General features: G+C 40.4%; 1 protein-coding gene across 1 annotated transcript; it reads right to left on the minus strand.

Moving 5' to 3' along the window:
• Positions 1-409: 409 nt before the first annotated feature.
• On the minus strand, positions 410-17,664 carry LOC146710691 (uncharacterized). The gene is made up of 9 exons (XM_085455335.1): positions 17,628-17,664; positions 16,941-16,976; positions 16,548-16,859; positions 15,532-15,843; positions 5,219-5,506; positions 4,812-5,105; positions 4,199-4,519; positions 1,896-2,027; positions 410-1,789 (listed from the first exon to the last, which is right to left on the minus strand). The coding sequence occupies exons 1-9, from the start codon at positions 17,662-17,664 to the stop codon at positions 1,392-1,394; spliced, it is 2,130 nt and encodes a 709-aa protein (XP_085311461.1). The 3' UTR covers positions 410-1,391.
• Positions 17,665-19,661: the final 1,997 nt, after the last annotated feature.

Genomic DNA, 19,661 nt, shown 5'->3' on the forward strand with positions numbered 1-19,661 from the left:
GGACTGCTAACTAAACAGTTAGTGAAGTTTGGTTTCTGCCACATTTAATCGTTTGTCTTCTTTGTTTGCCTTGAAGCTGCCACTTACCTTCTGTTCCTGTTTGTACAGGAATCGAGTGTGAGGGCTGAGTGAGTGTTTGGACTGTGAGTATTTTGGGGTCAGTTTGGTGGATTTGTCTCTGGCCATCCCTGTGGCATGGATGAGTGGCCTTCTGGATAACCTGCTGTTCTTGAGATATAGTTTGCAAATTCGTTACTTCCCTGTGTGAATTGCTGAGACTGTAAATAAATGCTGGTAATTCCTTAGTCCACATATTGAATCCTTCCAAGCACTCACCATGATGCCCAGACTCTTGGTACCCGCAAAGATTACAGTAAACACACTCTTGCATTATTCAATTCAGGTGCTGAGCAGAACTTTATTGATCATTCTCTTGCAGCAAAAATAAACATAAAAGTCCTTCTGCTTCTTTAAACTCTGCCTGTCTCTGCTCTAAATGGTTCCCGACTCAATGACTCATAGAACACTAAACCCAAAAGAGAAGTTATGGAAAAAGACATCATCGAGCAATTATTCAGTGGTAAATATGGATATAAATGTAATAGGTTAATAATGAATGTTTAAAAACGTTCCTGTGATTATTTTCATGTTGGCTTGAAATAAAATATATTCCTCTGGTGTTACTGCAGCTTACTGTGAAATCTCAAGCTGACCAATCTTGCCATCATTTATTGTCAACACTTAGGCTACGTCCACACGTCCACGGGTATTTTTGAAAACGAAGATTTTCTGTTTTCGTTTATAAAAAATCCCGTCCACACATAAAGCCAAAAACGAAGTGAAACGCTTCTATAAACATGCCAGTGTAGCAGGTGGCGCTATATTCCTATCTGTGTAGAAATGTTGGCCAATCAGAAGTCAATAAGCCTGGGCGGGAAAGAGTAAACAAAGATGGCGCATAGAAGCAGAACTGAGTCGTATGTGTGGAGGGACAGTAACTGTGTGTATATATGTAAGCATTTAAACACTGCAGAGAGTAAAATTAACAGTAACATTTTGTCTAAATCCGCCATTGTAGAAATTCATTTCACTGAAACAATAATGTGGCGCACAGTGTGACGTCAAAAAAGGTGCACACCTTTAACGCTGTGTTTTCTCTGTTTACCTCGTCCACACGTAATAGCAAAAACCGAGTTTTTGAAAATATCCACCCTGGCAGGAGTTTTTAAAAATCTCAGTTTTCAATGACCGAAAACGGCGTTTACGTGTGGACGAAAGGTGCAAACGCATAGAAAAATCTGTGTTTTCAAAAATACCCAGGTACGTGTGGACGTAGCCTTATGAACATTTTTTATGTGGTTGTATTTCGGATGTTTATGAAGTTCAGGTCATTATAAATGATAATGAACTGTTGATGGTAAGGATACATTCTCATAGTCGTTCTCTTCATCACTAGTTTCCTCTTCCTTATCATTATCCACACCTAATGATGGTGAGGATATGTTCTCATAGTTGTCTTCTTCATCACTAGTTTCCCCTTCATCTTCCCTGTGACCGTCTACGCTCACACAGGCCTCCTTGGGCTTGTTGTAATTGTCATTTGGGCTCACTTCCTCATAATCATGATCTTCATCACTCACTGGGTCATCATAATCATCACTCGCTTCTTCATCCAGTACTGCAACTTCTTTGCTTTTTTCATTAGTTTCCACTGCATCAACATTCACATAGTCCTCCTCATCATCCTCTTCATCTGCATTGATATAATTATTCCTGACTCTGACAGACACTGAAACACAAGTAAGGGAAAACAATGCAAATTTGTAATATGTATGAACATGTAAACAATGTGATGAATAATTATTTAATAATTGTGTGTCCTGGTGAGCACACACTTTGACTTTGGACGAGGATTCCAGGCTGCTTGGTTGCTCGTCTTCTGCACAGCAGCCACATCACTAATGGCAGCAGCAGGAGCAGCAGCAGGACTCCAACAGATACCGAGGACACCAGCATCATCAAAGACACTAAGAAGAGAAAATTTGATCAGTTTATCCATAAAAACTACTTCTCATTTATGTTTCAGTCGAGAGCATGTAGTTTTCAGTCACATCGTATGTCATTCACACCAGTCTAGTTTCAAGAGTTTGGCTACAGAACACTATGCTCAGCAGGAGCAGATACACAGTCATCAGTTCTCATCTTGATCGTATCTAAATGTTGGACATAACCAATGTGACACCACACAGTGATTAGTGAAGTCCTGTGGTGAAGCCTTGAGCTCAGCGTTTTTGCCATCTTAATCAAACTTCCCCATGTTGGGGAACTTTTCAAACGAGAAGTGACAAACAAGGCGAGGATCTGACAAACTGAAGGAACACTACACGCTCAACTTAAAAACCTACTTACTTACTAAAAGTAGTTGTAAAAATATGACAGCGTCCCCAGCACCAAAAGAAAGATATATATATGTGTATATGTGTGTGTGTGTATATATATATATATATATATATATAAAATTGTAGGTTGTGTATCCTTCAGGTGTTAATGGGGTTATTGAAAATGTGTATATGTGCGTATGTGTGTATATACACGTATGTATGGATAGATAGAAACATATATGTGTATATATTAAAAAAAAAAAATTACACATAGCATATAATGTAATTGCAAGGAGGTATTTCTGTAGTCTATTGATACTAGATAGTGGAAAAGGGGTGGGATTAAGTAAGCTTATGCTTCTTCCTGCTCCTTTTTGAACATGGACGTTATTTGGAGTTGTGGTTGCTCGTTTTCCTTTTGTTTGCTTTGTTCATTTGTCTCTTTTAATTCTATTTTTTTTATACTTTTTCAACATGTTCAAAATAAAGATTCAATCAAATCAAAATCAAATCAAAGAAAGGCTAAATTAATTCAATTAGATGAAACCAGTAAAAAACATAAAATCATTTTCATCAATTTAATGTAAGCAGTTATTTACAAGTTTAAACAGTCTTAACAGACTGTCTCAAAACTTTACTGTGGTTCACTAGTGATTACTGAGAATTCTGCTGATGACAGACAGTATAATGTCCAGACTGAGAGAAAGCTAAAACAGGAAAGATGGTTAAGAAAGTTTATTCTATTTTTATTCTATTGTATACAGTATATTATTTGATTCTATTCTATTATGTACAGTATCTTATTCTTATCATTTTATCCTATTCCAGTGTTTTTCTAATTTTTGCTATGAATAATAACCAAAGAGTTTTTATTGAGTTTTCAGAAAGCATACCATTCATACAGAACAGCTCGAACTCAAGTCCTACCACACAGTGTAAGACAAAACTATACCCAGACAGAGGAAGGAAAAAAAAAAAAAAGGGGGGGGGGGGGGGGGGGGAAGTTGCCAGTTATGGAGTGGACGGAAACCCATCTTCAAAATAGGAAAGGAAAGGCTGCCAGACCTGAAAGAATTTCTTGGTGTTGCCCTGTATAGTAAATCTGAGATGTTCTAATTTGAGGTGTGCCATCACCTCCTCCACCCAGCGTTTATGGGATGGCGGTGTTGCCTTTATCCAGTTAAATAGAATCAATCTCCCAGCCAGCAATGAGGTGAATGCTATTGCCTTGCTCTGAGAGGCTGTTAGTTGAGTTTCCCTCGGTGCCACACCAAAGATGGATGTCAGAGGCATTGGTTCCATATCCTTATTAGAAATGAATGAGAATGTTCTAAAGATGTTAGCCCAAACGTCTTTCAGCCTGGAACAAGACCAGAACATGTGGCATAAGTTGGCTGGCACCTGTTTACATCTGGGGCAGGTCGGATCGGCCCCCTGGTACATTCTTGCCAGTTTCTCCCTTGACAAATGGAGTAATTTTTGCTATGAAGTACACCCTAGCACAGGATTACTCTGAAAAGACTGATTACTGCATTTGTTTTTGTTTTTTTTGGAAACTTCAGACTCATATCTTTCTGTTTATATTCACGTTTGTTTCTATACTGGAACAGTCTCCTCCTTTACATCTGCTTCTTCTCTTTCTGGTTTTAAATGTAAACATTCAGAAATTAACAGAATGAACAGAGAAGCCTGAGAAATACAGATACACAGTGGGCACAGAAGATTTGTCACAGTGACATTTCTTATTATTTGTTTGTAATTAAAAAATAAAAAAGCATAAACTGTGTAATTTATGTATGTGTAAATACTGTACTTACTGTACTTAATGATGACACTAATTGGTGCAATTACAGCAGATCTGAATGTCCGTGTGGACACTGTGACCTCGTACACACAGCTGTAGTTGCCCTGCTGTTCATACTCAGCTACAGGGAAACTAAATGAGGCTGAGTTGTTGACTGCTGGCTCTGTGAGGTTGGAGCCAGAGAAGCTGAGAATAAAATGTCCACTGGAAAATGTGGAGTTAATGGAACAGGTGAGGATGAAGCTGTAACCCCTGGTGATCTGTGCACCTTCAGGACCCCAGACAAGTCCTGCATTCGGAGACGTCAAGGAGATGCTGGGCCTCTGCAGTCTCACTGTGTGAAAGTGACATTGGGATTAAGGACGGAAGTCCAGCATTCACTCTTTTAGGCCTCAACTTAACATTTAGCTCTTTAGCTGCTAAATGCTCCACAGTGTGTAATAGTTTGTTTCCAGTAGTCTGTGTTTCGTCCTGAGTACTGTGGGCTTTGAGAGCATTTTGTCAGCCACCCAGAAATTTTAAGAAAAAAGAGCTGCTGTTCTAAATACAAGAAAGAACTACTGCAGTATCCTCTTATAAGCATTGCTATTGATTATTTATGATCATACTTGTATTTGTTTTCTTACCTGTAACAGAGAGCCTAACAGAGTCACTTGTTGGGGAGTAAAATTGTTGACTTGGGCCGCTTTCCTGATACTGACACTGGTACAATCCCTCATCATCAAAGTCTACTTCAGGAATATTAAAGGTAGCAGAGTTTGTGTTTGAGTTTTGGGTCCTGTTGAATGAATCTGATGTTTTCATCAGAATGAATGTTCCACCTAAAGTTTGAGTTGAGATTGAACAAGTGATTCCAATGTTCTGACCCCAGGTCACCTCACCAGCAGGACTGATGGAGATATTGGGTTTTGGAAAGATTACTGAAAAGAGACACACAACACCAGCACAATAATACATTTGTTGTAGCTCACTGAGCGCCCTACTTATAGAAAAAAATGAAACATGGTGTTCAGGAAAGTGTATTTCTTCTTACCAGTAACAGAGATTCTGACAGAGTCACTGAGGGGGGAGCTGAATGTGTTACTTGAAATGCGTTTCTCATACTGACACTGGTACAGTCCATCATCACTGAAGTCCACTCTGTGGATATTGAAGGTAGCAGATCTGGATCCTGTTTCAGTCTGACTGAAATTACTTGAGGTTTTCTTGAGGGTGAAAGTTCCATCTAAGAACTCAGATGAGACGGAACAAGTGATGCTGATATTCTGACCCCAGCTAACCTCACCTTCATTTACAGAGATGCTGGGTTTTGGGAGACTCACTAACAAAAAAAAAAAAAGAAAAGAAAAAAAAGAATAGTGTTAGTTTTAATAGATCACAAAGTCAAGCTACACCGATGTCCTCAGCTAATCCCAATAACAATCCATATGGCTCAACTGATACCAGTTTACATATCCAACTGGTAATTCTCTTTAGTGACATTCTCACTGCAAGCCACTTTGCAACCCACTATCACCTCCACTTTCCCTTCTCAAGCTCTACATGAATCAATACCATGTCTGCTGGCAATAAAATCCAGTTTAGAAAAGATGAGAGCTTGATGGTATCTGGGACAGAAACTGCTAACACAACTTTGGCTCTTTCCAAGCACAGACAGTATAATAACACTAGAGGTGGGAAGTAACAAAGTACAAATACTTTGTTACTGTACTTAAGTACAATTTTCAGGTATCTGTACTTAAGTACTTTTTTTCTGACTACTTTTTACTTTTACTCCCTACATTTTTAAACAAATATCTGTACTTTCTACTCCTTACATTTTCTAAACTTGCTCTTTATCTCTGGTTTAACGCATTTGGGGGGAGTTATTGTTTGTTACCGCTAGCCTTTATGACACCAGTTTAAACCTAGACAGTGACACTTGAAAGGCAGTCCTGTTCATTTATTAATCACCAGGGATGGCAAGAGAGGTAAAGAGAGAGAAAGAGAGATGGCATTGGCCAACGTTTATGGGTTAAAAGTGGGACAGTGGTTTATTTTATGTTTATTTTTTTATGTTTTTTTGCACAACACTGAAACGACTGTAGGTGTCTGTAAGTTGCAGTTGCAGTATCTAGCTAGCCCTACTGAAGAGGAATGAAAATGAGGGGAGTGACTTTTTAAGTGTCAGGTCATTTCAAATGCAACATTTTTATCAGCTCAACAAACATCAGCAAACACACAAACTGTTTGTGAGCAGTTTGTCTCACAGTGTATTGCTAGCTAAAGGTCCAGCTACTTTATTTCGCAGGTAGAGAAATAAATCTCACCCAGAGTTGGAGAAAGATAAGAAAGATTGGACAAGACGAACAGAGGTTAGATTTGAAGGTCTCAGTGGGATTTGATAAACTGGAAATGTAAAGCTTACATGTAAGTCCTCATGTTTTTAAAACGGACATTGAGCCAGTACATACGAAATTGTGTTTTGCAGGATAAACAGGTTAATTTGCTATAATGTGGTGGATTTAAAGTAAAGAACAGTGTGTGACTGGTGCACAGTGGTTGTGGTTTCATGGTCAGAGTTAGGTTACATCTGCGGTGTAATTGCATTCCACAGCAGGATGTTAACGGAACCGGTGTGAATGCGGAAGTGAATGTGAGCGCGAATGGTTGTCTGTCCCTGTGTGTTAGCCCTGCGACAGACTGGCGACCTGTCCAGGGTGTACCCCGCCTCTTGCCCTATGACAGCTAGGATAGGCTCCAGTGCCCCACGAAATCCTGAAAAGGATAAGCGGAAGCGAATGGATGGATGGATGTTAACGGAACCAATCAGTGTAATTAGTTAGGATGGCAGCTAGGGGGCGAGACTGGTGGTGTCAGCGGGGGCCGAGCACGACGTTCAGCATCCAGCAACTGGAGTCCTCTGACTTTTCAAAGCCGCAAGAGTAGTCCAAATGGATACCAAGGTTCAAAAGATTTTCTCTTGCAAGTAATTTGAATGTGAGTTTGGAAGAGAACCAAGTCAACATTTTGATTTATTTCTTCACTGACTAAGTTAACTGCTAAGCAGAGGACAACATATCGGGGGTACATGATGGATTCGAGGCTGTTTTCAGCGTGCTTAAATTCAACATGCGCAGACAGGGAGATAATCAGAAAGGGGATGCTTTTTTTTGTGACTGTGCTCTACGCACAAGCACAACACTGCAACTATGGAGTGCTACATGATGAGCTGATACGTGACAGGCTTGTTGTCGGTCTCACAGACAAACAGCTGTCAGAATGCATGCAGCTTGACTCAGATTTGACCCTGCAGAAGTCTATCAACATATCAACATAAAGTCAGACATAAGTACAGCTGGACTGCCATCAGGCATATTGGGCATTCGCCTGGTGGGCCGATGATATTTTTTTGTTCTCATGAGCTTTTTTGTTGTTTTTTTTTAATTTTTTGTAATGGTATAAACAATAAAAGGTGGTGGATTGGCCAATGTGTCATGATTGACCCTGGGCTGGACCATTTACAGCTGAGGACGTCGGACACACCCTCCCGTTTGCTTGGGCAGCGGCTCTGAAACCAATCTTATCATGGACAAACAGAAGAAAATGGTTTTGCGGTATCCTTATTGAGGTTAAAAAGAACGTGATTTGTTCCGTTCTTCAGCTAGAATGAAAATAAGACACAAAGCTGGAGTTATTCTGTCTTTATGCTGCACAGCTGCCTCTTCTTCTGACATTCTCTCCCTCTCCTGTTGCTACTTCAATCATGAAACTGATCAATGATCAGCTGATTGGCTTTTCTGTTGCAAGTTCCGTCTCTCTTGTTTGTTTATCGCCCACTTTGTGACAGAAAGAGGAAACCTGTGGATGTCATGCTAAACAACAGCAGTATGGTTAAGCTTGATAAGCTGTTTTTAGAATTTATTTAATATTACTTTCAGGTATCAGCTGATGTTTGCTGGAGCCACAGCCGTAAAAGCTGCTGGTCATGATATCGGTTTGGATATCTGGTGAGAGGGAAACATGAAGATGAAACCAGGAGAGGTCCTTCCCACATCGCAAGCAGGTCTGGCCCGGATCTGGTATCAAGCCTGCACTGCTGGCTGACTTCTGGCATGATAAGACGTATGTCATCCAGATATGGGCCAGGCCTGGCATAGATTGCGCTGTCCATAGCAGTTGGCATGCCATATCTGGCTCGATTGTGATTTGGTTCATGTGGCCCAGACCCATAGAAAAATGGGTCTGGCCCGGATCTGGCATCAAGCTGGCATTTCTGACTGACCGGTGTCATGGCTGCATGTCAACCAGATGTGGGCCAGGTCTGGCAATGATGGCAATATTTATGTTCCTATTTTAGTTAGAAGACTCAAATGCCATGTTGCAATACTATACTGCTATGGTAGCCAACATTACAAATGCAGGTTTGACAGGTTTGTGAGTGTACACTTTAGCCAAAACCTAGTTATGGTTTGCTCATCTTTGCCAGTGCGTAGCTGTAGCTCAGGAGGTAGAGCATGTCACCCACTGATCGGAAGGTTAGTGTCAAGTCTGAATGTGTATGAATGTAGTTAGGAAGCGCTCAGTTTAGAGAAAGTGTGTGATTGGGTAAATGTGGCATGTTGAGCAATCTGGGAGAATAGAAAAGTGCTGTATAAGAGTCAGTCCATTCACTGTCTGATCAGAGTTTTGTCATTTTACTTTTGCACTATTATGCACATGTTGTTATTACATGGCTTGATTAAGGTAGACATTAGGCTGACATCTGGGTCCAGAGCTGAACCTGTTCAGGGCCAGCAGAGGGCCAGCAGTGTGCTTGCAACTGGCCCGTGGCTGCACACAACTTACATATGGCCCACATACCGCAAAGAATGACGACCCTTTGGTGGCCCAGATCATGTGTCTGCAACTGTGGTTGCAGACACATTACCAGGGAAAGAGGGGCACAAAGAAATACTTTTCTTTCTTATTGTCATTTTAATTCTCTATCTTTTAATAAATAATCATCTGAATCTTGCAACCAAAGTGGTCATCTGATGTAAAGTGTATAGCAATTGTCATTAGGGTTGCCAACCGTCCCTTAAAAAACTGAATCGTCCCGTATTTAGAAACAAAAGTACACGTCCCGTATTGAGCTAATAAGGGACGCACTTTGTCCCGTAATACAGTGAGAATCAAAAGTAGTCTATAACTTTTAATGGAATTAACGCTTTGTTTGAAAACATAATTCCCAGCCCCTCTCCTGCTTTGTGACCAATGAGCTGACAGCACACTTATGACAATTCGAGTATGACAATTCAGATTACTGCTCATCTCATTGGTCGAGGAAAGGTCGCTTACAGAGAAAATACAGGAAGACAACAGATGATCACAACAAGAAGCGTGGCCAACAGGGGAACAAACGCCGACACTGCGGTGCAAGTCTCGGACGGCAGTACACCTAAAGCTGGGCAGACACTGTGCAATTTTCAAACTGCACGATTGACGCGCAGGGGTTAGAAGTTGGTAGGTCACGATGCAGGGTCTCACCCGATGCTCTGATGCGACCTGAGAGCTCACACTGTGCGTCCATAAAATGAAGGTTATAACAGAAAATCTGTCGCTCTCTCTCTCTGTCTCTCACTCACACAGACACACACACCACCACCATCAACTTTGCTAAATTGCTAATGAAAAACATGATCAGGCAGCTGTGACTGAGCAGCAATGTAAATCCAACTATTTTCACGGTTGTTGTGGTCGTGATAATTTTGTGATGCCACATCGAAAAGGCTCGGATGAGCTTTCCAAAGTTCTACAAGTTGTGCCTCCATCGCTTGTGTCCAGTTCACACGCTGCACAGCCGTGCTGCTCCATCTTTTTCACCGACGTTTACGTGTTTGCGCGTGAGCAGTGTGAGCGGCTCACGAGCGATTGATGATCGGGAGCTGCTTGAGGAGTTAATCGCTTCTCGTTACCCCACATATACTACACAATGCACGATGAAGGCCAAAATTGGGCCGATCACCAAATCGGTCGCATGACTCAAAAATCGGCTCAAAATGGGCCAAAAATCGCACAGTGTAAGCCCAGCATTAGAGCAGCAATGTTTGTTCCCCTCAGAGAAAGAAAAATAGGCTGCAAAAGTACAGGGAGGACTGGGAAAAGGAAAACACCTGGCTGGAAAAGTGCACGATAACACCTATAAAGCGCACTGCACTGTGTGCCGGCGCACTTTTTCCATAGGCATGCTTCTAGTGGTGGGCACATGAAGAACACGAGGGGCGTGAAAGCTCGGGGAACCCTTAACCAATTTCTTGTCCACCAGGCCACGGCAGAAGCAGATATGGTATGTAAACACTGGTTTGTTTTTTAAACCCTCTGGTTAAGGTTAATATGGGCATGTGCGGTGAATATCAGCGCTATGTGGCCAGAAGTGTGATAATATAATTTATTTTGTGTAATAAACAACTGCAAGGATAGATGATTACAACAAATAGATGACTAATACATAAAAGTAATACATAGATTAATAATGATGATGAGTTAAGATGCGTAATCATGGGAACAAGCGGGTTTACAAACAGGAGCAGCTGATTAGCATTAGAAAAGCTGAAATAATACCTGAACTGAAGCCAATTGTACTAAATGCACTATATGTGCACTGTTACAAGAATATTTTTGTTCTGTTGCTTTCTATTAATTTATATGATTTTAAGTTAAGCAGGACAGAGTTCTTTTAAAGAAAGATTTACTTATATTCTCAAAAGTTAAGCATGACAGGCTTCTGTTTAAGAAAGAGACCTATCTAAGAGAAACTGCTGAGTGTTTCTTGACCTGGAACACAAGGTGACATCACCAGTGTTAGCCATGTATGACCCAAGCTGTGAATGCAAGGTGTCAGCGAATGCATCATCTAATGACTTAGGGCAGGGGTCGGCAACCTGTGGCTATAAAAAATAAATTGTAAAAGTATTTAGCTGAAGTGCATTTTATTTCTGTTAGTTCTTTTTTAACTTGTAGTCCTAAATTTGGGAGATTATCGTGGGTGATCGTGGCTCAAGAGTTTGCAGTTCGTCTTGTAATCAGAAGGTTGCCAGTTCGAGCCCCAGCTTTGACAGTCTCGGTTGTTGTGTCCTTGGGCAAGACACTTCACCCGTTGCCTACTGGTGGTAGTCAGAGGACCGGGTGGTGCCAGTGTCCGGCAGCCTCGCCTCTGTCAGTGCGCCCCAGGGAAGCTGTGGTTACAATGTAGCTGCCATCACCAGTGTGTGAATGGGTGGATGACTGAATGTAGTGTAAAGCGAAACACTCGCGCAAGCCGGTGTACCCGCTGAAACGCCACACATTTATCAGGACTTTCAACCCCAGGTAGGCTTAGCGAAAGTTTGTTAAATTAAAATATGTATTCAGAAATTTTAAAACACAAGATATGGGATGAGGTGAATTCTAAGAAATTTGTTTTACTTCACAGGTTAATTAGAGTTAAGACTCTTGTTAAATAATGTTTCGTACAGGTTACCCCCCCCCCCCCCCCCCAAACCCCATCTCCATAGAGACTGTGTCAGCTCCCAAACAGACATAAAACAAACTAAAAACCAGCAATAAACAACTTAAACATAAAAAAAAATCACAAAGAAAGAACAATACAGTATCCACATCTGAACCAAAGAGTAAAACAGTGAAATGTGGATGATTAAATATTAGGTCTCTCTCCTCCAAGTCTCTGTTAGTACATGACTTAATAATTGATCAACAAATCGATTTACTCTGCCTTACAGAAACCTGGTTGCAGCAGGATGATTATGTTAGTTTAAATGAAGCTCAGATAAAATAATTATTGTGGGTGATTTTAACATCCATGTAGATGCTAAAAATGACAGCCTCAACATGGCATTTAATCTGTTATTAGACTCAATTGGCTTCTCTCAAAATGTAAAGAAAGAACCCACCCACCACTTTAATCACACTCTAGATCTTGTTTTAACATATGGCATAGAAACTGAACATTTAACAGTGTTTCCTGAAAACCCTTTATCACTTTATCACAGTAGATGTCTTTCTGAAAGCGCTGTAACTAAGTTTAAGAATATAATCCACCCACTGTTATCATCTTCAATGCCCTGTACCAACATAGAGCAGAGCAGCTACCTGAACGCTACCCCAACAGAGGTCGATTATTATAATTTTACCTCCTCACTACGTACGACTCTGGATACTGTAGCTCCTGTGAAAACTAAGGTCTCTAATCAGAAGTATTTGACTCCGTGGTATAATTCTCAAACCACGGAGAATTATAGTTATCTGCTTTAGGCAGATAACTGCCTATGAGTTATCTGCTCGTAAGCCGCCTATGAGCAGATACGAGCAGATAACTTGTAATCTGGAGAGGAAATAGCGTGTCACAAATTTAGAGGATCATCATTTAGCCTGGAGAAATAGTTTGCTGCTTTATAAGAAAGCCCTCCGCAAAGCCAGAACATCTTACTATTCATCACTGATTGAAGAAAATAAGAACAACCCCAGATTTCTCTTCAGCACTGTAGCCAGGCTGACAAACAGTCAGAGCTCTGTTGAGCCAACAATCCCTTTAACGTTAACTAGTAATGACTTCATGAACTTCTTCACAAATAAAATTTTATTCATTAGAGAAGAAATTACCAATAATCATCCCACAGATGTAATATTATCTACAGCCAGGGGCGATTTTAGCCCTGGCTGTAGATAATATTATGAATCTACATCACCCCCAATCAAAGGGGGTGATGTAGACCAAAGCACCCCCAAAGATTTCTTACTTTTTTTGACAATATTTGCTGTTTGTGGGACACACTAATAAAAATATAAAAAGCTACTTTCAGTACCATTGATATTCATTTAGACTCTTTTTCTCCAATTGATCTTTCTGAGTTAACTTCAATAATTGAGGGCGATTGTGGCTCAAGAGTTGGGTGTTCGTCTTGTAATCGGAAGGTTGCCGGTTCAAGCCCCGGCTCGGACAGTCTTGGTCGTTGTGTCCTTGGGTAAGACACGTCACCTACCGCCTAATGGTGATGGCCAGAGGGGCCGATGGCGCGATATGGTAGCCTCGCTTCTGTCAGCCTGCCCTAGGGCAGCTGTGGCTACAACTGTAGCTGCCTCCACCAGTGTATGAATGTGAGAGTGAATGAATAGTGGAATTGTAAAGCGCTTTGAGGTCCCCGAAAAGCGCTGTATAAATGCAATCCATTATTATGTCCTTCACTTATGTTGCCTCAATTTGATTTGCCATCATGGTGGTACAATTGTGAGCAGTTTTTGCCGACAGGGGCATATCTTTTACTTGTTTGATTATCTTGTCTGTATCTGAAAAGTCGCCAAAAAGTTAACTAGCAACATCAAGCTGTCCCTTACAGGATATTTCAATGCAAATGTAGTATGGCGTGTGTCGAAGTGGCGCTTTATATCTGACCATTTCATCGATCCAATTTTATCATTGCATATTAGACACACTGCAGAACCTGCTCTCTCCACATAGGTGAATTCCTCTGTCCATTCCTGCTGAAAAGTACGATATTCGTCATCTTTTTTTCTTTTAGCCATCTTCGATAAAAGGGTTTCTGCAATTGGCTAGCTGACTACTCGATTAAAAGGAAGGAAGTTTACTTCCTGACCTCACAATGACCCATGTATGTTACGCATTATCCAATAAAAATTTGGTGTTGTCTCGGAGGACAGCTGTGGTTAGCTCCAGCCATCCGCAACCATCAACATGAGTGGTAGAAAATGAATTGATTGAAATACATGGGAATGTTTTATAGTTTTAATATCATATTTCTTTTATTGTTAAAGATTTGCCTGCGAGCCAGATGCAGCCATCAAAACAGCCACATCTGGCTCACGAGCCATAGGTTTCCGAGCCCTGCTCTAAACAATCAAGAAGAAATTTACAGTAAAACACCAAACATACACGCTAAAAAACGGACTCACTGTTCTCTGTTTAATGTAATGGGGTTTTTTTCTGTTTTGTTTTTGTTTCATAATTCCTCAAAGACAGTTTCTTTGCATCTGAATTGTTAAAGTTTTATGTTTATAAGTACACCAAGCCTTAAAGCTGGTTGTGTCAAAGCAGAGTCCTGGATTTGTTGGGTTTGCTTGCCTTCAGTTTATTTTTTTCCTTAATGTTTTTAAGAGTGGAAAGGAGTCAAGAAAAGAGAGCCTCACTGGTTGATGTTATCCTCATGTAAAAGCTGCACAATTTGCAGAAAGCCATGGACACCCATACTTAACAGTGCTCCGAATTGTTTAAAATCTCCTCTACACACCAGCTGCTGCTTTTCTTGTTTGCCTGAGTAACTTACTGTGTGTGGGTGTGTTAGTATGTGAAGGTGTTGTGATGTTTAGTTTTGAGCCATTTTTGTGTTTCTGCCCATGTATCTATGTGAATATGCTTGATCAATCATGCTGATACGCAAGTTATTTGCATAAAAATGTAGTTTCACCATTTTACATGAGGACATTTTAGGCTGGTACAAATCAGCTGCAGTGCATTTAAATATATTTTCAATTACATGTTAGGAATGTGGTCTCTCTTCAGCTCTTGAGGGTGGCACGGATGCCCCTCCGGTGGTCCTTCTTGGGCTCTCGCACTCTGGGGCCTCTGGATGTCTGGGGCCTGGATCTCTTCCATGCCTGCTTCATGCCATGGGGGCGGGGCTATGGCTCTCTACATCCTCTAGCAGACCATTACATGGGGAAACCTTTTGAATAGAAGCGCGCTGATCCACACAGGTGTGCACAAGGGTGTTCACTGTTCATAGACATAAACTACACCTTTATAGTCTGCTATTTCCAAGCACATTGTGCGCTGTTGGTCCTGCTTGCTACACAACAACATTCAATATTTAGTATTTACTGCTGTTTACACTTAGCTAGATTAACGTGATGGTGCTGTGTTTAGTATGTTGCTCTGTTTTTTTGCTTGTTTTCTCTTCTTTTTCTCTCAACAGGTGATCCAGGAGATTTTTTTCCTCTTCTTTCTCTTTTTAAGTGCCCTCTCTCACTGTCCCTCTTCCCTTCTGTTTTTCTTTTACTTCATCTTTCTTTCTCCCTTTCCTATCCCTCAGTCATGTCTGTCCCGTCTGTAACAACTGAAAATAAAATAAAATAAATAATAACAACAAAGGTCGATCAAATGGACCAATACGGCAAGGCCGTGATGATCCATTTGGTAAAGTAAATCCATTGGGTATCCTTGTTGGTCTTCAGACAACAATTCTGACGGCTAAAGAACCAAATGGGACAGGAAAAATAAAAAATAAAAATAAAGGAATGTGGTCTCTGTGGTGAGCCACACTGTCATTAAAGTGAAATTAAGTTTATCAAGTTGTTTTGTGTATTTTTTCTCACCTGAACAAACAACACCAGCGTCCTCGTCATGTCCACAGTTGTGTGTCCCAAATCCACTGTGTCCACACTCAATTAGAGAACTTTCACTTCCTGAACAGGCCACGTCATCAAGCCAGATTTTCCCACTTCCTGGACCAAAGTGAGCAGATGCAGTGGCCTCCACTGCTGTCCCGCAGCCGAGCTGTCTGCAGACCACTTTTGCATCATTTAAGTCCCAGTCATCATCACAGACTGTTCCCCAGTTTTTCCTGTGGTAGATTTCTACTCTTCCAGAGCACCGAGTGGACCCAGACCCAGATAATCTGATCAGACCTATCAGGCACAAGGCATTCCTATATTTTAATATTCCCTGAAACTGAAGTCAGACTTAATGCATATTATACAAGAACATGATGACCTGTAATACCTTTTCTCACCTGAACAAACAACACCAGCGTCCTCGTCATGTCCACAGTTGTGTTTCCCAAATCCACTGTGTCCACACTCAGTTAGAGAACTTTCACTTCCTGAACAGGCCACATTATCAAGCCAGGTTTCTCCAGTGCCTTGACCAAAGTGAGCAGATGAAGTGGCCTCCACTGCTGTCCCACAGCCCAGCTGTCCACAGACCACCTTAGCATCACTTAAGTCCCAGTCATCATCACAGACTGTTCCCCACGCACTGCTGTGGTAGATTTCTACTCTTCCAGAGCACCGAGTGGACCCAGACCCGGATAATCTGATATGAGGACCTAGTCACAGGCACATTTGCTTAAAGAGTGTTAGTGTTTCTTTTTTGTTATTTGGCCATGGCAAAAATCAAACACATTTACCAACAATAATAATTATGAAAGATAACATACTTTGTATCATTTAAATTCTGAAGAAACCAAAAGAAACCCAATCAGCATAACCCAGCCCAACTTTCCTTCTTGTCATTCAGTTTGGCCCAGTTATAGTGACTGGGTCACAGAGTTGTTCATCCAAACAGAGAAAGATACATTTATTCAGCACAATTTATTAGAACAATATCTCACCTGAACAGACAACACCAGCGTCCTCACCATGTCCACAGTTGTGTGTCCCAAATCCTCTGTGTTCACACGCAGTTAGAGAACTCTCACTTCCTGAACAGGCCACATTATCAAGCCAGATTTCTCCACTTCCTGCACCAAAGTGAGCAGATGCAGTGGCCTCCACTGCTGTCCCACAGCCCAGCTGTCTACAGACCACTTTTGCATCATTTAAGTCCCAGTCATCATCACAGACTGTTCCCCAGGAGCCACTGTGATAGATTTCAACCCTTCCAGAGCACCGAGTGGACCCAGACCCAGCTAGTCTGATCTGACCTATCAGCACATAATATAAACTGTATTTAATATTTTCTTCAAGTTGAAATATTCATATGAGACACATAAGAAGAAACTTACCTGCTGCAGGTGTGGAGGACGCAAAGAGACAAGAAACTGATGAAGAGGAAAACATGGGATTGCTTATGATATAAAGTTAGTTAAAAATAATGTAACAAATGTTATCATTTATAAAAAATAAAATTAAAAAAAATGAAAACTGAGTCTTAAAGATGTATTCATTCATACTGCTTCTGTATCAGAGTTATTATAGTTTTGTATCTTTTTACTTTTTGTTCTTAATTTTTCTTTTGTACCCCGCCTCTCGCCCTATGACAGCTAGGCTCCAGCGCCCCCCGCGACCCTGAAAAGGATAAGCGGAAGCAAATGGATGGATGGATGTTCTTAATTTATTTTCACTTTAGCCTCCAGAGTTTAATTTCTTATTTCAGTTTCTTTTTTATTATTTGAACATGATGCAACTTAGTTTAGTTTTAATTGATTTAGGAAAATCACTACAGGTCTTACAATGAACAAACATAATCTTTTGAAAGCAGTTCACTCGGGCTTGTAGACTCAAGTTTCAATGCCTCATCGGGCAAGTTGTAATAAAATTCCTACTAAAACTAATTATATTCCATCTAAATTTTTATTTTAGTTTAGTTAACTAAAAGACTTTATTTTTTACATATAGTTTTAGTTAACTATAATATTCTTGATCTGCACAATATAAAGAAAAACATTATACGAAAAGGAAGATTTTCTTACCAAGGGTAAAGATGTGAAGCACCTTCAGCTGCTCCATAACTGACAAACAAAAGCTGCTTCATGTTATTTATTAGAACCCGGTGGCAGTAAAATGAACTTCCTCTTTCGATTTCCGGTGTTTTTCCTCTTTTTTCTTTTTTTAATCTCACATGCATCCGCAGGGTATTCAAACAAAGCAGCTGTAAGGCTTGAAGTTCACACACATGATTACGTGTTGTGTAATGTTGCATAACAATGGCAAAAATAATGCTAATGATTAATCGAGTGCCTCGCAGTCAGGGGCATTGCTACACAGCAAAAATGCCAGTGTTGATTTTTCAGTGTTAGTAGAATTCAACAGAGTTCCGAGTTAGTTCAACACTTAATCGAGTTAAAATAACACATCGGGAGTTGATTCCTGAAAAGTGTTAGTGTGGATTTTAGTCGTTACTGCATTTTAACACTGTGGGTGTTAAATTAGACCACACCTTCATTTCCTGTGGAGCTCCGCATTTCAGAATCCTCGGTCGCCATTTTTTCTTGCTGCTGCGGTAAGTTTTATTCGGTTAAATATTAAGTTTTAGATTGATGTTAGAACAAGTAACATGATAACTAGTAAAAAAATAGTATTTATATCAAAATACATTATCTTCAAGTGTCATATTTGAATTTTAACTGTTTTTGTTGAGCTAGAATACTGCTAGCTAGAACTCTGCAAAGTACCAGTTACTTTCCTAATATTCATTTAGCATAATCTGGCTGTTGCATGTAAATATAATAATAACCACTGCCGCCAAAATGAGTGCCTGGTTGTAAGAAAGCTGTTAAGACTCGACTGTACACTGTGTTCGCTGACAGTAAAGCTACAAGCCCGACAACCCGACGTATTAGCCAGAGGTGTCATTACCACGGTTCAGAGCCGCGGACCTGGCCGAGGTAACAAGAGAGTACAAACATGTGGAGGGATTGGCTTTGTTAGTTCAGTGAGAGTAAAAAACTAATGTGAACACTTATTTCTGCATTTTTATTTTGTTAAATATGAACAAAATTACAGCAGAAGTGCTGCAAAGTGTCTGACCAGAAAGAGAGGACCATTGTGTTCATTTGGTAGTTCAATTAAAGGCATCGGTTAGTTACGAGTGAGAGGGGGGGGGGATGCGTTCATATTTGCAGTTTTGTCTTGTTATACAATTTTTGAAATTTAAAAACGAACAAACCAAACGCTACATTGTCAGGAATATTTGTGGGTGTTTTCTTTGTGGTTTCTGTTTTTTTGAAGTAGCCCTCCAATGAGATGGCAGTTCATTTAGGTTTGAGACCCTGCCTTAGGTGAACTAGGATGCTTAAGGGTAACCTGAGAGTATTTTTACACTATAATGGCCCCTACATCTTGTAAATTATGGGAATTTCATTATAGTGTGCATTTCTGTAGCCAGTAGGTATTTTCTTTGTTTATATTTTTTAGATTTAAATTCTTTCGTGGTAAATTAAGCATTTTCTAGTCTAAAAATGAATAACAGGGTTATATTAGGGTTTTTTAGAGAGTGGGGAGGGGTTTTATGGCTTAAAATATATAAAAATAATAAAATAGAAATATGGTTCCTACTAACCCCTGCTATAATTGAGAGAATACTGTATTGCAGTCATGTTACACAGCTTGTACTACTTAAAAATGGACCAAGGATGTTTTTTCTTAACAAAATTAATTTTAGCTCAGTCTAAAGGAACTAGACATGCTAGATATTTTGCAAAGAAATGGTGTTATATGCTGGACCTTATTTTACTCTTGGAAGGTGGTGATATGCTGGTTCCTGAGAAGAGATGAAGTAATCAAAGTCAGCTTTTCAAGACAGCCCCAAGACTCTTCGCAACTTGTGTTCAAATGTGAGGCCGTTGTCAGGTGATAAATGCAAGGAAGAGGCACTCAACTGACATGAAACATGTCAAAGACAACATGAAGGTGACATTTCAACATAGGCAAAAAGTGGTTCAAGAACCTGCCACAGCTTCTACTGTCCTGTACCTTTTCCCAAGATTTCTGGATACACCTGGCTT

The sequence above is a fragment of the Copadichromis virginalis genome, linkage group LG4 (genome assembly GCF_057382275.1).
Source record: "Copadichromis virginalis isolate Kocher_CV1m ecotype Utaka linkage group LG4, C_Virginalis_male_GT1.1, whole genome shotgun sequence".
Classification (NCBI taxonomy): domain Eukaryota; kingdom Metazoa; phylum Chordata; class Actinopteri; order Cichliformes; family Cichlidae; genus Copadichromis; species Copadichromis virginalis.

Bases quoted from the DNA above. Each gene is read 5' to 3' on its own strand.
- LOC146710691 (XM_085455335.1), bottom strand. From the start codon at position 17,664: ATGGAGCAGCTGAAGGTGCTTCACATCTTTACCCTTG. The intron at 5,507-15,531 runs GTGAGAAAAAAT...TTTTTTTGTTAG, and splicing joins CGCTGGTGTTGTTTGTTCAG to TGAGTCTCCCAAAACCCAGC. The intron at 5,106-5,218 runs GTAAGAAGAAAT...GTCTCTTTTCAG, and splicing joins TGTCAGAATCTCTGTTACTG to TAATCTTTCCAAAACCCAAT.